Source organism: Polyodon spathula, chromosome 5, assembly GCF_017654505.1.
Source record: "Polyodon spathula isolate WHYD16114869_AA chromosome 5, ASM1765450v1, whole genome shotgun sequence".
NCBI classification, from domain to species: Eukaryota; Metazoa; Chordata; class Actinopteri; order Acipenseriformes; family Polyodontidae; genus Polyodon; species Polyodon spathula.
In genome coordinates, this window is record NC_054538.1 from 64,691,431 (window position 1) to 64,706,273 (window position 14,843).

At 38.0% G+C, this 14,843-nt stretch overlaps 1 protein-coding gene across 2 annotated transcripts in view; it reads right to left on the reverse strand.

Moving 5' to 3' along the window:
• Positions 1 to 10,652, reverse strand: part of LOC121316166 (tau-tubulin kinase 1-like) — a 57,652-nt gene extending 47,000 nt beyond the window's left edge. The window contains exons 1-2 of one of the 2 annotated variants that reach the window (XM_041251025.1): positions 10,512 to 10,652; positions 2,294 to 2,452 (exon numbers count right to left, since the gene is read on the reverse strand). In XM_041251025.1, the coding sequence (XP_041106959.1) occupies positions 2,294 to 2,401 (108 nt within the window). In that variant the 5' untranslated portion in view covers positions 2,402 to 2,452; positions 10,512 to 10,652. Of the gene's footprint in view, positions 1 to 2,293; positions 2,453 to 9,021; positions 9,424 to 10,511 lie in introns of those variants that run through there. The other variant, XM_041251026.1, reaches the window with a different exon arrangement.
• Positions 10,653 to 14,843: the final 4,191 nt, after the last annotated feature.

Below are 14,843 nucleotides of genomic sequence, written 5' to 3' on the forward strand. Positions count from 1 at the left end.
TTGGACAGAGGAATGTAATTCTCTGTGTGCTAGCTATTGCTGATATTGGTGGCGAGCTGTTGATCTTATTACACCGTTCTTCCAGTGCTAATGCCAAGCATCGCAGTAACTGGTCATGACCAAGGCCAATAAACATTGCGGAAATATTTGCCAACAATTGCAGTGATATTTGACCACATTTTGCAGAACATTGCGGGGGGGTTGGGGGGGTGGCATTTAGGGCTAAATTAAATCTGTTACACTCTTATACTGCATTATTTCTACTTTATTTTATTGATGCATACAAAGAAGAATCAAAACATCAGAGTGTTGTGATGAGGTTCTGAGGGTAGTAGAACAATTTACCTGCAGAAGAGAAACCAATGGCTGGTCTGGTACTATTTTCCATGTGATGATGGTGAGAACACATTTTAAACTGGAATTCAAATCTTCTTTTGATTATATAAAAATATAATCATTTGTGGACGGCTGATAGTTTTTTGCGGGGCGTACTGTTTTTGGCAGAATCCGCAAATAAATGTGGTCGCAATTTTCTATTGGCCCCAAGTCAAGCGACAATGGCTCACAGCCACGTTACATCCTGGAAGAATGTGATAGCTGATAATGAACACAAAGGACATGCAGGGTTCTCCCCTACCCACATATTCAGAACATCATATGTGGTCCTGATTAGGAAGCTGATCCTCTACTGTTCTATTGTCCACAGGTCTCACCAGCCAATCTTGCACTGTTCCACATTCTCCCATCTCATCCATTCTCCCTGCCTAGCTAGGGACACGCCTTGACACACCTCCTCCTCTCCTCCTGCTTTTGCACTTGGTGGAAGCCGAACTAAGACCTCCTCTTCCCTATATTACTAGCCCCATGATATCACTGATACAAAGGGCAGCCTTTGCATCTTCCACCGTGTCCTTTACTACCAACTTTCTCCCATTTCTCACTACAGGCGCTACCTCCCTCACACACTTGTCAAGCAATTCCAGTGAACTTTAACACACTTGAATTCCTCATTTAGAGCTGAGACTGGCAGCTGCAGTTTCCCTTTACCATAGTAATATCCTGCTCAGGCATTGTAGAACTCCCAGCCATTTTCTAATCAAGGCTTTCAGTCTCTCTACTGTTGACAGGGAAACACAGTAAGCGTTAACAGCTACCTTGGAAGAAGACCAAACTGAAAGCACCAGACTTTAAGCTTGCCCGCTAGTGCACTACTGTCGATCCTATTCTGGCCTTGCACTTCCTGCTGTCTCACCTCTCCCACTTGGACTGTGTCCTTTCAATCCCCGACTCTTTACAGACTTTTCTGACACTGTTGGGATGACTTGGTGGGCTTGAATTGCATACGTGCCCATCTGATGTTACCTGCTTGTTTGCCAAGTAACTGACTGGTGCAGGCTACCGTTGTAGTCATGGTGGTCATGTCGTCCATGTATGGTCTAAGTGGTGGCAGCCGCATGCCAGAAACCAGCCATTCTCCTCACACTTCTCATTTCGAGTCCCAAATAATAACTTTCATTGCCATGGTAAAGGCCAGTGAAAAAATGGTGCAACCTGCCTCGATTCCGACTTCGAGAAACTGCCAAGTAGCTGTGAACTCTGTCACATGGTCTTTCCCTCATCGCCGGCTACACTATTCACAGCAGCCACTGGATTTATTCCAGATCTTCCTGATTTTTCTGTGTAATATATAAGCCTATACTGTAGCGCTTTTCCTCCGCCAGGAAACATGGATTTCCAATTTAAGACCAGACTAATTGCGGCCTCCCTTGCACATCAGCACACACCACGTGGCGATACTGCCTCCAGGATTAAACTAAAGTACAGCCTCCCCAGAGCCTCAGCAAGGCAAACATCTGGAATGGATTGTCTCACCAATACCTTGGTGATCTTGCAGCTCTCAGAATCTTTCCCTGGCCTACATGATACATTTTCCTGTTTTGCCAATGACAAGTTTTAAAATTTATGAAGCTGTTTTCAAGGATTGCTGATGATTAAAATTACAATTAACTGACGGTTTTGAAAAAATAGAAATACATCATAATAAATTCATATCAATCTACTCCAAAATATACATCACAAATATTTGTCTTCACAGGGCACCAAGCTAGTGACTATAAAATCATGCAATGATACAAATAGTTTCAAGTGGGTGCAAATCACATCAGTATGATTTGTGTTGACTTTTACATTGAACAGATCGAGGTACAACTCCTTACATTTTTCTGTAAATATCTCCATGCTTTCCTTTCCTTTTTGGAAATTAGTGCATTTAAAAAATAAAATATACACTCACCACTTTCCATCTGTCCTTGACCATGCAGTTGGCCAGCAGAATGTCGGCCTGCTCCCCTGCCCCGTTCATTTTAGCTTCGTCCTGGATAGCTGGTGCTAGGCACTGCATTGGCCAGCCAGTGAAAACTCGGGCAGCTCCCAACTTAAACGAGCCATTTATCTGGAGGATGTTAAAGAAACAAAGTTCAACTCTAATAATTATTAAAATACAGGAGGAATGGCAGCCACCATACCTTAACTGGAGATTCAGTCTTTACATATTTTTTGTTATCAGAATGTCGAAGATGTGATGTTAACAAACTAAACATGGAATGGGCCAAAAAACAAAGTCCAAGGAGCTTGAAATAAGAAAATACTGTAAATACTGTAATTGTCTTTACACTGTCTAATATTGTGTATTATGGACAACCAATGTAATCTTATATCAAAAGTTGTGAGTCCTGGACACCTGCTTATTTGTTTACTGGAATTCTTTCTACAATATATTGGATTACTTTCAACTGCACATCCTGCTTCAAAATACGCATGCGTCAGCAAGCAGTGTCGAAAGTCAACAAGTGACAAAATAATCTTGAGTGAGCAGTCTCAAAGGATCAGGCGAGAGAATGAGAGAGAAGAAAGAATAATTAACATGAATGAATACAGAGAACACAAACAATAAACATTGTGTTTACTTATACTTTCTCTCTTTGTTTATTATTCTTTCTTCAGTTCATTCAAGCTGCAAAGCGTGCGTCACCCAGCATTTTACCGGGAGCCACACTTGAAATGCAAAAGAGCCTCATGCGACTTGCAAAGCGTAGTTTGGCCAGCTTTGTGCTATACAAATGACTTAACTCCACTCATACTGTATAGACAACAAGGCTGTCAATTAAGCCTTCAAATAGCAATCGATTAATTGGGCACACAAAATCGAATCGTTCGAAAAAATATTGATGATTGCACCGCCCACATACATTGTCGCACTTTTCCTCTCCCCCGACATGATTATTTTAATATCATTGCTGTTACTGCAAGTTAAAGCTTGTACAAAACAATGGAATGCAAGGGGTAATTACACCCTGGTAGCGTCGGAATAAAAAAAAATAACAACACAAGCAACAAGCCTCAAGGCAAGTTTAACATACTACAGGAGTGTTACTAAATATTCCAAAAAGATTACAGTACTTTGCATCTTGTTAATACTGTATTACCTACCCTTCACTACCTGTGAAACTCACAAAGCGGAAATCCCTGCCTAAAACATCATCATCATAATAATAATAACACAAATAAATGGATTTACTTACCACAACATGCATACCTGCTATATAGGTCAAGCTGACCGTTACTCCAAAACTGAGTTTACCATCGCTGATCTTTTTTTTTTTTTTTTTTTTTTTTTTTTTTGTTAATGTTTTAAAGCTATTGAATATTATTAAATATTCATTATATAACAGTTCATTTTAAAACTCCAAAGAAGCGCAAACTATACAGTCAGTCAGTTAGTCTTCTTCAATGTGCACAATTTATTTACATGTTGTTTACCAGGAGTACAAGCCTGTTGTCCTGCTCTGGATTCAAGGCAGCGCGCTGTTTTGTTTGTTTACATCGAACACACAGAGGGGCGTACTTACAAAGCATTTTCCAAACTGATTCGCTGGTAGGATGGGACCAGCAAATCAGACGCTAGTTAACACGAGCAGGAAAAGAGCATGCCCACTGCTTGTCGGGCAGAAATACTATAAATAGCAAGGCAGGGTGTTCAGTGCATTTTCGTTGACAAACTTAAATAATGTTATTAACTATGCGCATTACAAAAATGTAATTATTGAATCGATTATCCAGTATTTATATCAATGCATATAATGAGGAATGGAATCGATCAAAAAATCGCAGCCCTAATAGACAAGGTTGCTATTTTAATCTATTACACCATTTGATATTTTCCACTTCCTTTGACCTACTGAACATAATATACAGTAGGTAGCAAAAATGTCACTTTATACAGTACCTGTGTGGCCTGTATTATTGTAGACGTACAGTTTTCACATGGTCACAAGTTTGGCCTCTATACAGTATCTCTGTAAACTTGAGTGCTCTAGCAATACAAATCATACAACTGAGGGAGTTGTATTCAAACATTTATAGACATTTCTACATTTGTTGGTAAAGATTTAAAGGCCTGGTAACACTGGCGACTTTTGTCAGTGGCTACAAGGGAACAACAAATGTTGCCAGCTTGTTGCCTCGTGTGACCACCCTGGTCAACACCCCGGTGACGTGTCTTTCCACTTTACGACAATGTTCTATTTTTCAAGCAACATTATTACTATTTGTTTATTTAGTAGATGCCTTTATCCAAGGCGACATGAGGGCAACATTTTCAATACCAGCCAATCATATTTGATACTAGTGTCACATGATAATAAGGATATAGACCATAAAGTCAGACAGCCAGCGTATATATGGTACATTCCGATTCCTGCATTTCATGCAATTAATTATATGTAGGCTGTAGATATGCAATAGTGTGTATGTGCATAAGCAATGTCCCAATTACAATAACATATTTAAGCTATGAATAAAATTCTTACAATAAAATACACGCGTAGCATATTTTTTTAAATGTGTTTTATTTTAAATTAATTTGTCGTGTGTACAGTATGTCTGTCATTCCTACATTAACCCCCAAACATAACATCTTCATTTTAGAATTAAAAGTATTGAAAACATTGTTTAGGATAATAAATACCAATATATTTATTATGTATGGCATCTTAAATATGTAGACCTACAAACTAAATAACTACTAATCTACACCTTTTTATTTAATTAAGGAACTACAGATTTATTAATGTAATTAGTACATTTTTATATCGTAGTCTTACTCTGCAGCATATTTACGTTTTGTGAAAAAAACGTGAATTATGATTGGGTTGCATTACGTTATTGCCTGTGTGTTGCCAGCTTGTCGACTGTATGCTTGTCTCTGGTGTGACCTCCATAAAATGGAAGGCAACACGCCAGCAACAAATGTGTTCTTGTTGTAAACAAAAGTCATCTGTGTGACCGGACTTAAGACTTCACATACATGATTTATGCATACTGTAGGTAAGCTTATAAACTCTGGGCATTTATACATTTCCTGGAATCATACAGTAATAGCAAATTAATTATAACACAAAATATTTACAGTACTCTTGGCTTCCTTATGCTATGATGAATGAATTCACAAGCTGGTAATGACAAGAACTTGATGCAGGCTCAAGCCAAGTAGTCCAGGTCAAGAGCAAATATTTTAAAAATATAAACCATATACACAATATATGTTTTACAATAAGATTACATTTTGAATTTTAAATTTTATTTTTAAATCTAGTATTAAACATTGGCATGCAACAGCAGTCATAAGAATATCAGCTTACAAGTATACGCATGCAGTGTCCAGGACAGCAGACAACCATGCACAGCTGAGTATGAAAAATAACACCTTGTATACCAAATCATGCTAATTAAAATGGATACATTTTCTATAATTGAACAGCTTTTGCCTAAATTGGTTTGTTACTGTACCTTTGTAATAATAAAACAGCAAGAGACACACATGGGATATTGCCACAAACTGGTAATATAAAGCAGAAAAGGAATGCATACAAAATGTGGATATTAATTTAGCAGGGATTTATCCAGGCTGTTGTCCATTTGCTCATCCTCCATCCCATGAGTAATTTTTTTCATTACAATGAAAGTCTGAATTTGGGTAAAGGCTCAAAACTAATGCTGGAATGATATATTTCTATAAAAACATTATGTTGTTTATCATGTTATGATCTAAGCTAAAATGCTTTTTACATGCTGCTCCGGTTTTTTAAGTTTAAAAGGGTTTATTGATATGCGTCTCTTTAGAATCTTACATTATGTGTAAATACACTAAAGGTGTGGTGCTATGTTAATTGATCAGGCATGTCATTTCTGACTTTAAAAACAATGTATGCTATCACGAAGTTGGTCCTCTATCAATTTGGAAACTATTAGCTGACATGTTTATAGTAATCTCCTCTGACTGATTCAGATTTATCAGTTTCTTTGTCTAAGGCTATATCTAGAAACTAGAAACAATGCAAATTCCAAAAAAACAATATACTGTAGGCCTACGTGTTTGTTTTGTTTTTTAATTAATGGAAGATATATATTTTTGAAAATCCAATCACAAAGCTTCATGTCTGGATTTACCATTTTTTCTGACTATACTAACTGAAAATTAAATCACAGTCACCTGAGCACTGATCTTTGTTCTTACTGTAACAGCAAAGTAATTCAGCTGAGAATAGGAAGATTCTCTGTGATTCAGCAATTGGTGATAGTTACATGATTCCTTTTACTAGCATATTTATCTATTCAGAGTAGACTCATACTGGGAGACATGGATAAGAAAATGTATTTTTTGAATTACTTTATTTCAGCATCTTAAGTATATGGTGAAGGATTTTTGTAATAGCATTTTGCTGCATCCAGGCAAAATAGCCTAATACCCCAAAACAATGCCCAGAAATAAAAGCTGCAACAGCCATTTTGTTTTGCATTAGTAGGTGAAGTGCAGCCACATTTCTGGTGTTTTCTTTTTTTTTTTAAAACAGTTAAATCTCTCACCATTTTATACAATTTCCCAAAACCTTAGGTCTTTCTGATAATGCCAGATATTCGATTCCCAGTTTACCAGATGTCATAACCCTCCTCTGTCAGCCCAAGAGTTAATGAAATACATCACATTTTATTTTGGACTGCACCAAAAATATTAGTGAAGATGTCAGAATTAGCCTGCAAAAGAAGTAGCTGTCTTAAATTAGAAATCAATATTTAAATTACTGTCAAGTAGCTGCACTCTGCAGTAAAATCATTAAAATACGAAAGGCATTTCCTGGTGTTTTACATACTTTTACAGACAAAATGACACCAAAGAGATTCATGCGCACTGTTACAGATGTTGTTTATCATAACCTTGGCCCAATTCCTGTCTCAATTGGACTTAAGATTCCTAAAATTCAATGCAGGCCCTCTGATTAAATGCTTTGACCTTAACTTTAAATTGACATCAAGTTTTTTCCTCACTGACGAATCTTGCAGTTTCTGAAATGAATTCATAGGGAATAATAAGAAATCGAATCTAAAGTACTTTACACTCAGTTGCAGCTCTAAAAATCACGTGTTGGCAGATTTATGATGGTATTTAAAATCATGCCACTGTTTATTCTGAAATAATCATTTCGGATCAGATATTCCAGAGTAATATTATAACATGTTTACAGATTTAAGTTGCAGGTTTATAAAAAACATATAAAAGCAATTTAATAAACAGGCACAAAGGGCATTACCAGAGAACACAGACCACGTTTTGATTGTAATGAGCCCACACTATGTTAATGCACTGTGCAAGGGATATAACTGATTTTTAGTCACTAAAAATACTGATTATGCTCTTTGTTTACTTTGTTTAATATAATTTGGTAATAACGCTCTCACCAGTCAGAATAACTGTTTTTAGCCAAAATGGTTGAAAGTGTATAATCTATTGATTTATAGTTAAAAATAAAACTGTCATTGTCTTTCAGTGAACAGTGGCTTGGAGTTGAATGACTCTCCAGGATCAGAAATGGGCACCCATATTTTACAATATCATTAGGCTACATTTTAAGTTATCACAATGCTAAATTAAACACTACAGAATAATTTACGACTTTAGACAACCATATAAATTACTAAATGATATCAATCTTTTTAATCTTGTGACTGTCACAATGCTGTCACTTGAGGATTAAACTATACAATATATCCCTGAGTTGACCTCTGGGTTTAACAAACCTTTCATATTCTCTCACATATTAAAACCATGCAGACAAGAAAGACAGAACTTCACTAACAAAACAAACAAAAAAAAAAAACACTGCCAATTTAATTGTAATACAATCTGAAGACAAATCAAAGAGGACGCGAAGATCAGAGTTTAAAAAAAAAAAAAAAAAGCAGAGTAAAATGGCCTTAAGTGGTCGAGCTGATTACTTTAAGAATGGTCAGGGAAAAAAATGTGGCATACAAATTAGTAAATCAACATCTGTTGTGGAGAAACTAGAATGAGTCTTGTCTGTTTAATCGAGGCTATATCTGCCATATCCATACAAGCATTCTTTAGTCAGTGTTTAAAAATAAAGTGATTTTTCACTTAGAGGAATTATAGACATGTAAGAAGTATAGGTATTGTATTTCTACTGACCACATCCTTATCACAATGAAACAATACTCACTGCTAGTAGGAGGAAAATGCCATATGCTATGCAACATCTTCACAAAGCTATTTCAGTTAACACAGCAGGGGGATAATACTTTAAACCACATTGTTGTTTTGTTGAATCATACCATACTTCTGGCTTCTATTAGCCATTACTTCGTACAGGCAATCTAATGTAAAGATGCAAACAAGTGAGTAATATAAATCAGCTGGTTATTTTATGAAAACCACAGAGCTTTCATACAGTTTCTTACATTAAATGACATTCATAAACAAAAAATGTTTACACACGATCTTACATCCTTAAACAAATAGGCCAAATGTAGAAAAACAATTGTCTACACAATTACTATTATTATTTTTGTAATTACTGTCAACAGATATTTATATTAAAAAGTATTCCAATAGTGTTCGCTGTTAATATTGTCCCATATGCTGGACAGTTTAACATTATTGATATTTACCTGGTTCAGAAATAGTGGTAGGAATTCCTTTTCCTCTTTTCTTTGTATCCTTCATTTTTCATTTTGTTATAAGTATCAAATGAATTCATGACCAATACAACTAATCCTCCAGGGCTAATCGGCATATAGATTTTAAAAAGACAATATTAGAATTAAACTCCAGCAAAACAGTTTTACAGTAACCGAGTAAAAATAACATTCATTTTGCTGGTCCCCTGGCCTCCCTATTTTGTGGATACTAAGTATTTCTAACATTCATTTTCCCTGCATAATTTAGAGAAACCTTTGTGTGTACCTTAGTTGCAAACATTTAGAATTACTTTAAGTCATATAGAACGCGGAACTAGAAATTAAAATGTGTACTTTTAGTTTGTTTTATTTTTTTTTACCCGAAATATTGGATTTATTAATTATATTTGTATTTATTTATTTATTTCGCTAGTCTATTCTATTTAAAGACTGGTTCCACTTGTATGCACATCTTCTGGTATTAACTTAAATTGTGCTTTGTGTTTTGATAATATCTGTAACATGTTCAAAGTCCGAAAAGCGCATCCTATTAAAAAAAAAAACTAAAAAAAAAAAACTAAAGCTGCTATATAACTAAAAGGCAATACATTTTACTTTACTATTTATAAGAAAAACGACTAAAATCTACATAAACTTATTTTACAACATTAATGAGCAATGCGCATTAAACCTCTGAAATGTCGCCAAATTAAAACTATTGAAATATGTCCAGTTTACACTATTTTAACCCACTCCCAAACTGCCTATCCCTTTCCTCCTTCAGATATTTTTGTCCGCAGTGCAGCTCGAGCCCAGCAGCAACAACCATCCTCCTTGCGACAGGCGGCGCACGAGGACATTGCTTTCCCAAGAAACAACATCAAACCCATGCGCGTTTTATTTTACACCAATGCGTAAGCTCACCGACCTCCAAGACCGGCTTCTGTACTCCACCATTGGACAAACAACAAAAACCCACTGTCGCTCAACGTTATAAAAATGAAATCACTACTTGGGATCAGAAATCAGCGATGGAGCGATTAAATGCGTGCGGCGAGAAGAGCATTCTGGGAGATGAAGTTTTCTGCATTCGTTCAACACATACTAGTTATGGGAACCTACAATAGTTCAAGACTGTAATTCCCAGAACCCATTACCCACGCAAGTCTTACGAGGCCTGCATTGCAATGTACTTAAGCAAATTATTCATATGTGCAGATATACACAGACTATACATTTTGTTTGTACTTTCCATACTAACGGCAAGCTTCCAGTTGTATTATTATTATGTTTTTAATTATATGCAATTGCTGTGGACCTGTGGCAATGACAAGGTGCTCCCAATGGGCGTTTGCTGTATTACTACAATAGACAAGGTGCCGATGCAATGAAAGCGGGTGGTAAAGAATAAGACACTAATGACATGTATATCAACGCAGAGGAAAATAAAAAAAAGAACTATATAATATAGGTATTCTGACCTGTTCTTTTGCCGCCGGAATAAGATGACAGTTTTGGAAGCTTTGCAGAAGTGCATTATTCAGTTTACAGGGTCATTGCGGTTTTTTGCTCACACTGTATGCTCCTGCACCATCCTCCACCCTGCTCTTCTCGCTCTCCCGAATCTGTATCACAGGGATTCTCCCACAATGCACCCGAAGGCAGGGCTGTAGCAACTACATCACATGCATGTTTTAGTTGCATAGCAACTTGTCTGGAGTGCTTTGCAGTACTCATTTTTGATGAACGCTCACTTGCATTATCTATTACGTGTGTTATCTTAAAAATAACACCTGAAATATTATATTATATATTATATATATAATGTTCACCATCGTAATTGTTACAATGTAATTTTGCAGTTTTACGAAATCACATCTTTACTATGTTTTCACTTAGCTTTACTACACTTTACATTATTATGTAGTAAAACTTTTTGAAGATAGCTGGTCCTAACAGAGCGAGATCTGTCTGTTATTTGTTTGTATGTTATATAACACCGCCTATGTCACAATTGAGTTTCAATCACGAGTTAGTAGAATATATATATATATATCTATATATATATATATATTATATATTAATATATATATATATATATATATATATATATATTATACACTATTTATTATCACTATTTTTCAAAGACCACTCGCCATGCACCATAGGTTCTTTCAGATATTACCTCTTTCAATATCATCATATCATCTCACAAACCTCCTTATTGTCACGTTTTGTGCAGCCTGTCAAATGCTGCGTGGCTGGGCTTTCCAATGCAACTAACAACCAATAATCATCTCGGCTGATAAACTGACATTTTGTGCAGCCTGTCATATGCTGCGTGGGCGGTGTTAACGGGATACAGTTCAGTTACAAAATACCAACATCATCAAGTGATTCTTCTTTTAATAGTCAGTCTTATACAAATGCACAAAAAACAAACAGAAGTGCAACAACTAATTAATAGTTCTCATCAGTCGACAACTCATGCCTTTTTTTTTTTTTTTTTTTGATAATTACGATACAAAACGTATTTGTCCTGTAGTAAACTAGATGCATTTGTTTAAATGTAAATAAGAACAAAATGTACAGTATTAAAACAATGCTCTTTATTTCACTGTTAGTTTTCTTTCATATTCTATCGCACTCGTAATGTGCTGTCTTAGGCAAACGTGAAACGAGGTTTATGTCATGACAAAGTATGCCTGCACAGCAATCGTGACATAAAGGGGGTTCATCGGTATGTCCAAGACCTATAATTCACCTGGGTTTGTCTGACAGTTTTACTGTTTATTAAGAAATCCAAATGCACTCAAAATTAACGCGGTCCTGTGTTTAAATATCATGGAACCATTTTAACAATGCATATACTGTATTTTCATGAAGGTTTATTTTCAGTTTCTTAACATTTATAATCTTATGCGTTGTGCAAAAGTAGGGTACATAACACCACTGCAAAACATATCTGACAGCGGTACCTATAGCGTTATATACAAGTACATTCAATGTAAAACTGATTCAAGCAAGTATGCACATACATATCAATTTGTACGCACATACATATCAGTTCATTGCTTTCACAATTTTTTTAAAACATAAAAAATGGGAAAAACTATATACTGAACAGTACTGAAAACCCGTTCCCTTTCAACTCGAAGACAACCACCACCAGATAGGTATGGGATATTCCTGCCCTTCGGCTCTCTATACTAGAGCTGCCGAAAGGCCCCTTCCTGTGATGACACACTCTGTCCTGCCTACCGAGGGAATAAAACAGTCACTCACAGGAAGATTCTCCTCTTTTTCCCTTTCAAGACGGTATGGTAAGACAGTTGAGATGAGTGTGTTGATAGAAAAGAGCTTCTCGAGTCGATTTGAGTTGGTTGTATTTCCCCTGCATGTACCTAGTGCACATGTGCTAGTACCTCTACCACTCTAGTGCGATTACGCACGGTATGCAGTTTACATAGTGTACGGTACCTGGTACGCATGGCGCTTGGGACGCACAGTGCAAGCAATGCACGTGGTGAATGTTGCAGTAGTTGCGTAGGCACTGCTCAAAGTAGCGTATAGCTTACAGTGCTGCACAGTACCCAGTGTAAACAGGATACTCGTTGTGCACGGGGCTCAGCATACACGGCGTACGCGGTGTACATAGTGCACGGTGGTCACGTAAACTGGTACTACTGCTCGTAAGGTGCTGTATGGTACGCTGTGCACAAGGTGCCCACGGCACTCGGCGCACGTTGCACAGTGTTAATACCCTTGCTGCAACGCTAGTGGATGTATACACTACGTTAACACTTACCAGTGTTTAATGTAGTGTAAGCAGTGCTTCAGTGCTAATGCACAAAGCCAGGCCCATGTCGGGGTCCCATCCCTGTCCAGCATTCAAGTAGTGCTTACAGTACTCTGTGCGCACGGTGCTCGGTAGGCAGGTGTCTAGTACGTCAGCGCATAGCGCCCTCGGGTGCTCGGTGCATGAGGTGCCTTGTTGCCCTCTGCCTGTAGATAGTGCTCCATTCTGCTGTAGGCTACGCACTGCCTTTGTCGTGTGACTCCACGTAATCGGTGCGCTGTTTTTAAAAAACTGCTATTTCACCCTCACAACCTTGCTGTTGTGTGTGTGTGCGTGTATATGTGTTTTCTTTACTGTCTTGCAGCATAAAAAGAAAATGTAGTATGATTTCCATCGTAACCCAGCTCTGCTGAACCCCGATGTTGAGTTGCATACGCCGGCTTGTTTCAGCCTGCATACTTGATGGGCTGGGAAAACAAGACAAAATCATTTACCGGCGTTGACGTGGTGACTGTTACTTTTTACCCATACAGTTTGCTGTGGTGTGTGCGTGTGTGTGTAGTAGACAGTAGAGTGGCAGTAGAGTGTCTCCTCCTTAAGACAAAATCATTTACCTGCGTTGACGTGGTGACTGTTACTTTTTATTTATTTATATATTTATTTATTTTTACATTTGCTTTTGTAATTTCTAAATATTGTGTATATAAATCAATGGTCACAAACACAAAATAAATGTTCCTTCTGACTACAGAGGTGGGACATTACATACTAAAGGGAACGTACTACTGTGTTCGGGGTTGGTCCGAAAGTAAAATAGGAGGATTAACGGGTGGAGGGAGAGACTAGTTTGGTGCAGCGGGATTTTTTTAAAAAAAAACACTAACATTTCTTTTGTCTTTTTTTGTTTATGTATGGTTTGCCACGAAGACGATTAAAGACGAGTTATCACGGTCTGTTTTGAATTTCACCCCTGCACTCCTTCCCTCACACCATTTTGTTTTCTTTTGTTATTTAATTATTTTGTTGTGTATAGATAATAAAAATAAATTATTTTATTTCTGTACACATAAATTACTGTCTGGACATTCCATTTAATACACTCTCGCCTCACACGTGGTGTCAGAGTGAAAATGGATCCAGCTACAGTTTTGGCAATGTTTAGGGAGCAGGAGGAGAAGCGAGAGGAGAGAGAGACATGGCACCAGGAACAGCTCGCCCAGTTCTTTGGACAGCTGGTGGAAAAACTATCAATATCAACATCAGAGAGAGCGGTTGCCCGGATGTTTGCAGCTCAGCCAAAACTTCAGAAGATGACCTCGGAAGATGATCCCGAGGCTTTCTTGATTACTTTTGAGAGAGTGGCAGAGGCTGCAGAGTGGCCTAGGGAACACTGGGCCATGAAATTGGCACCCTGCCTGACAGGGGAAGCTCAGGCAGCATATCGAGCCCTGACGGCCACGAATGCAGGGGACTATGTTAAAGTAAAAGAAGCCATTCTCTCACGCCTCGTGATCACAGAGGAAACATACCGGCGCCGTTTCCGGGAATACCAGCTGTCCAAGGGGATGCGGCCCCGGGTTGCGGGACAATATCTTTTAGATCAGTGCACCCGGTGGCTGCGGCCAGAAGAACATACACCCCAAGAACTGGTGCAGAAAATAGTTATAGAACAGTTTGCGTCTATACTACCGCCAGGGAATCGAGAGTGGATTAAGAGGAATCGACCTACCACTCTCGAGGATGCCATCCTCCTGGCGGAGGCCTACGAAGACGCGAACGAAGGCGCCGGGTCAGACCCCACTCCTGCCCCTAAACTAACTCGGACCAACCAACCAATGAAGCCCAGAGGGGGTAACCAGACCTTCAGACCATGGAGGTCGAGGTTAGCCCCATCCTGGGCGAGAGAGAATCCCCCTAACCTGCCGGTCGCGGACTCGCAGGACAGATTAACTCCGTTGATGCCTCCTAACCAAGTGTGCTACCAATGTAATGAGCCTGGACACATTGCCAGGAA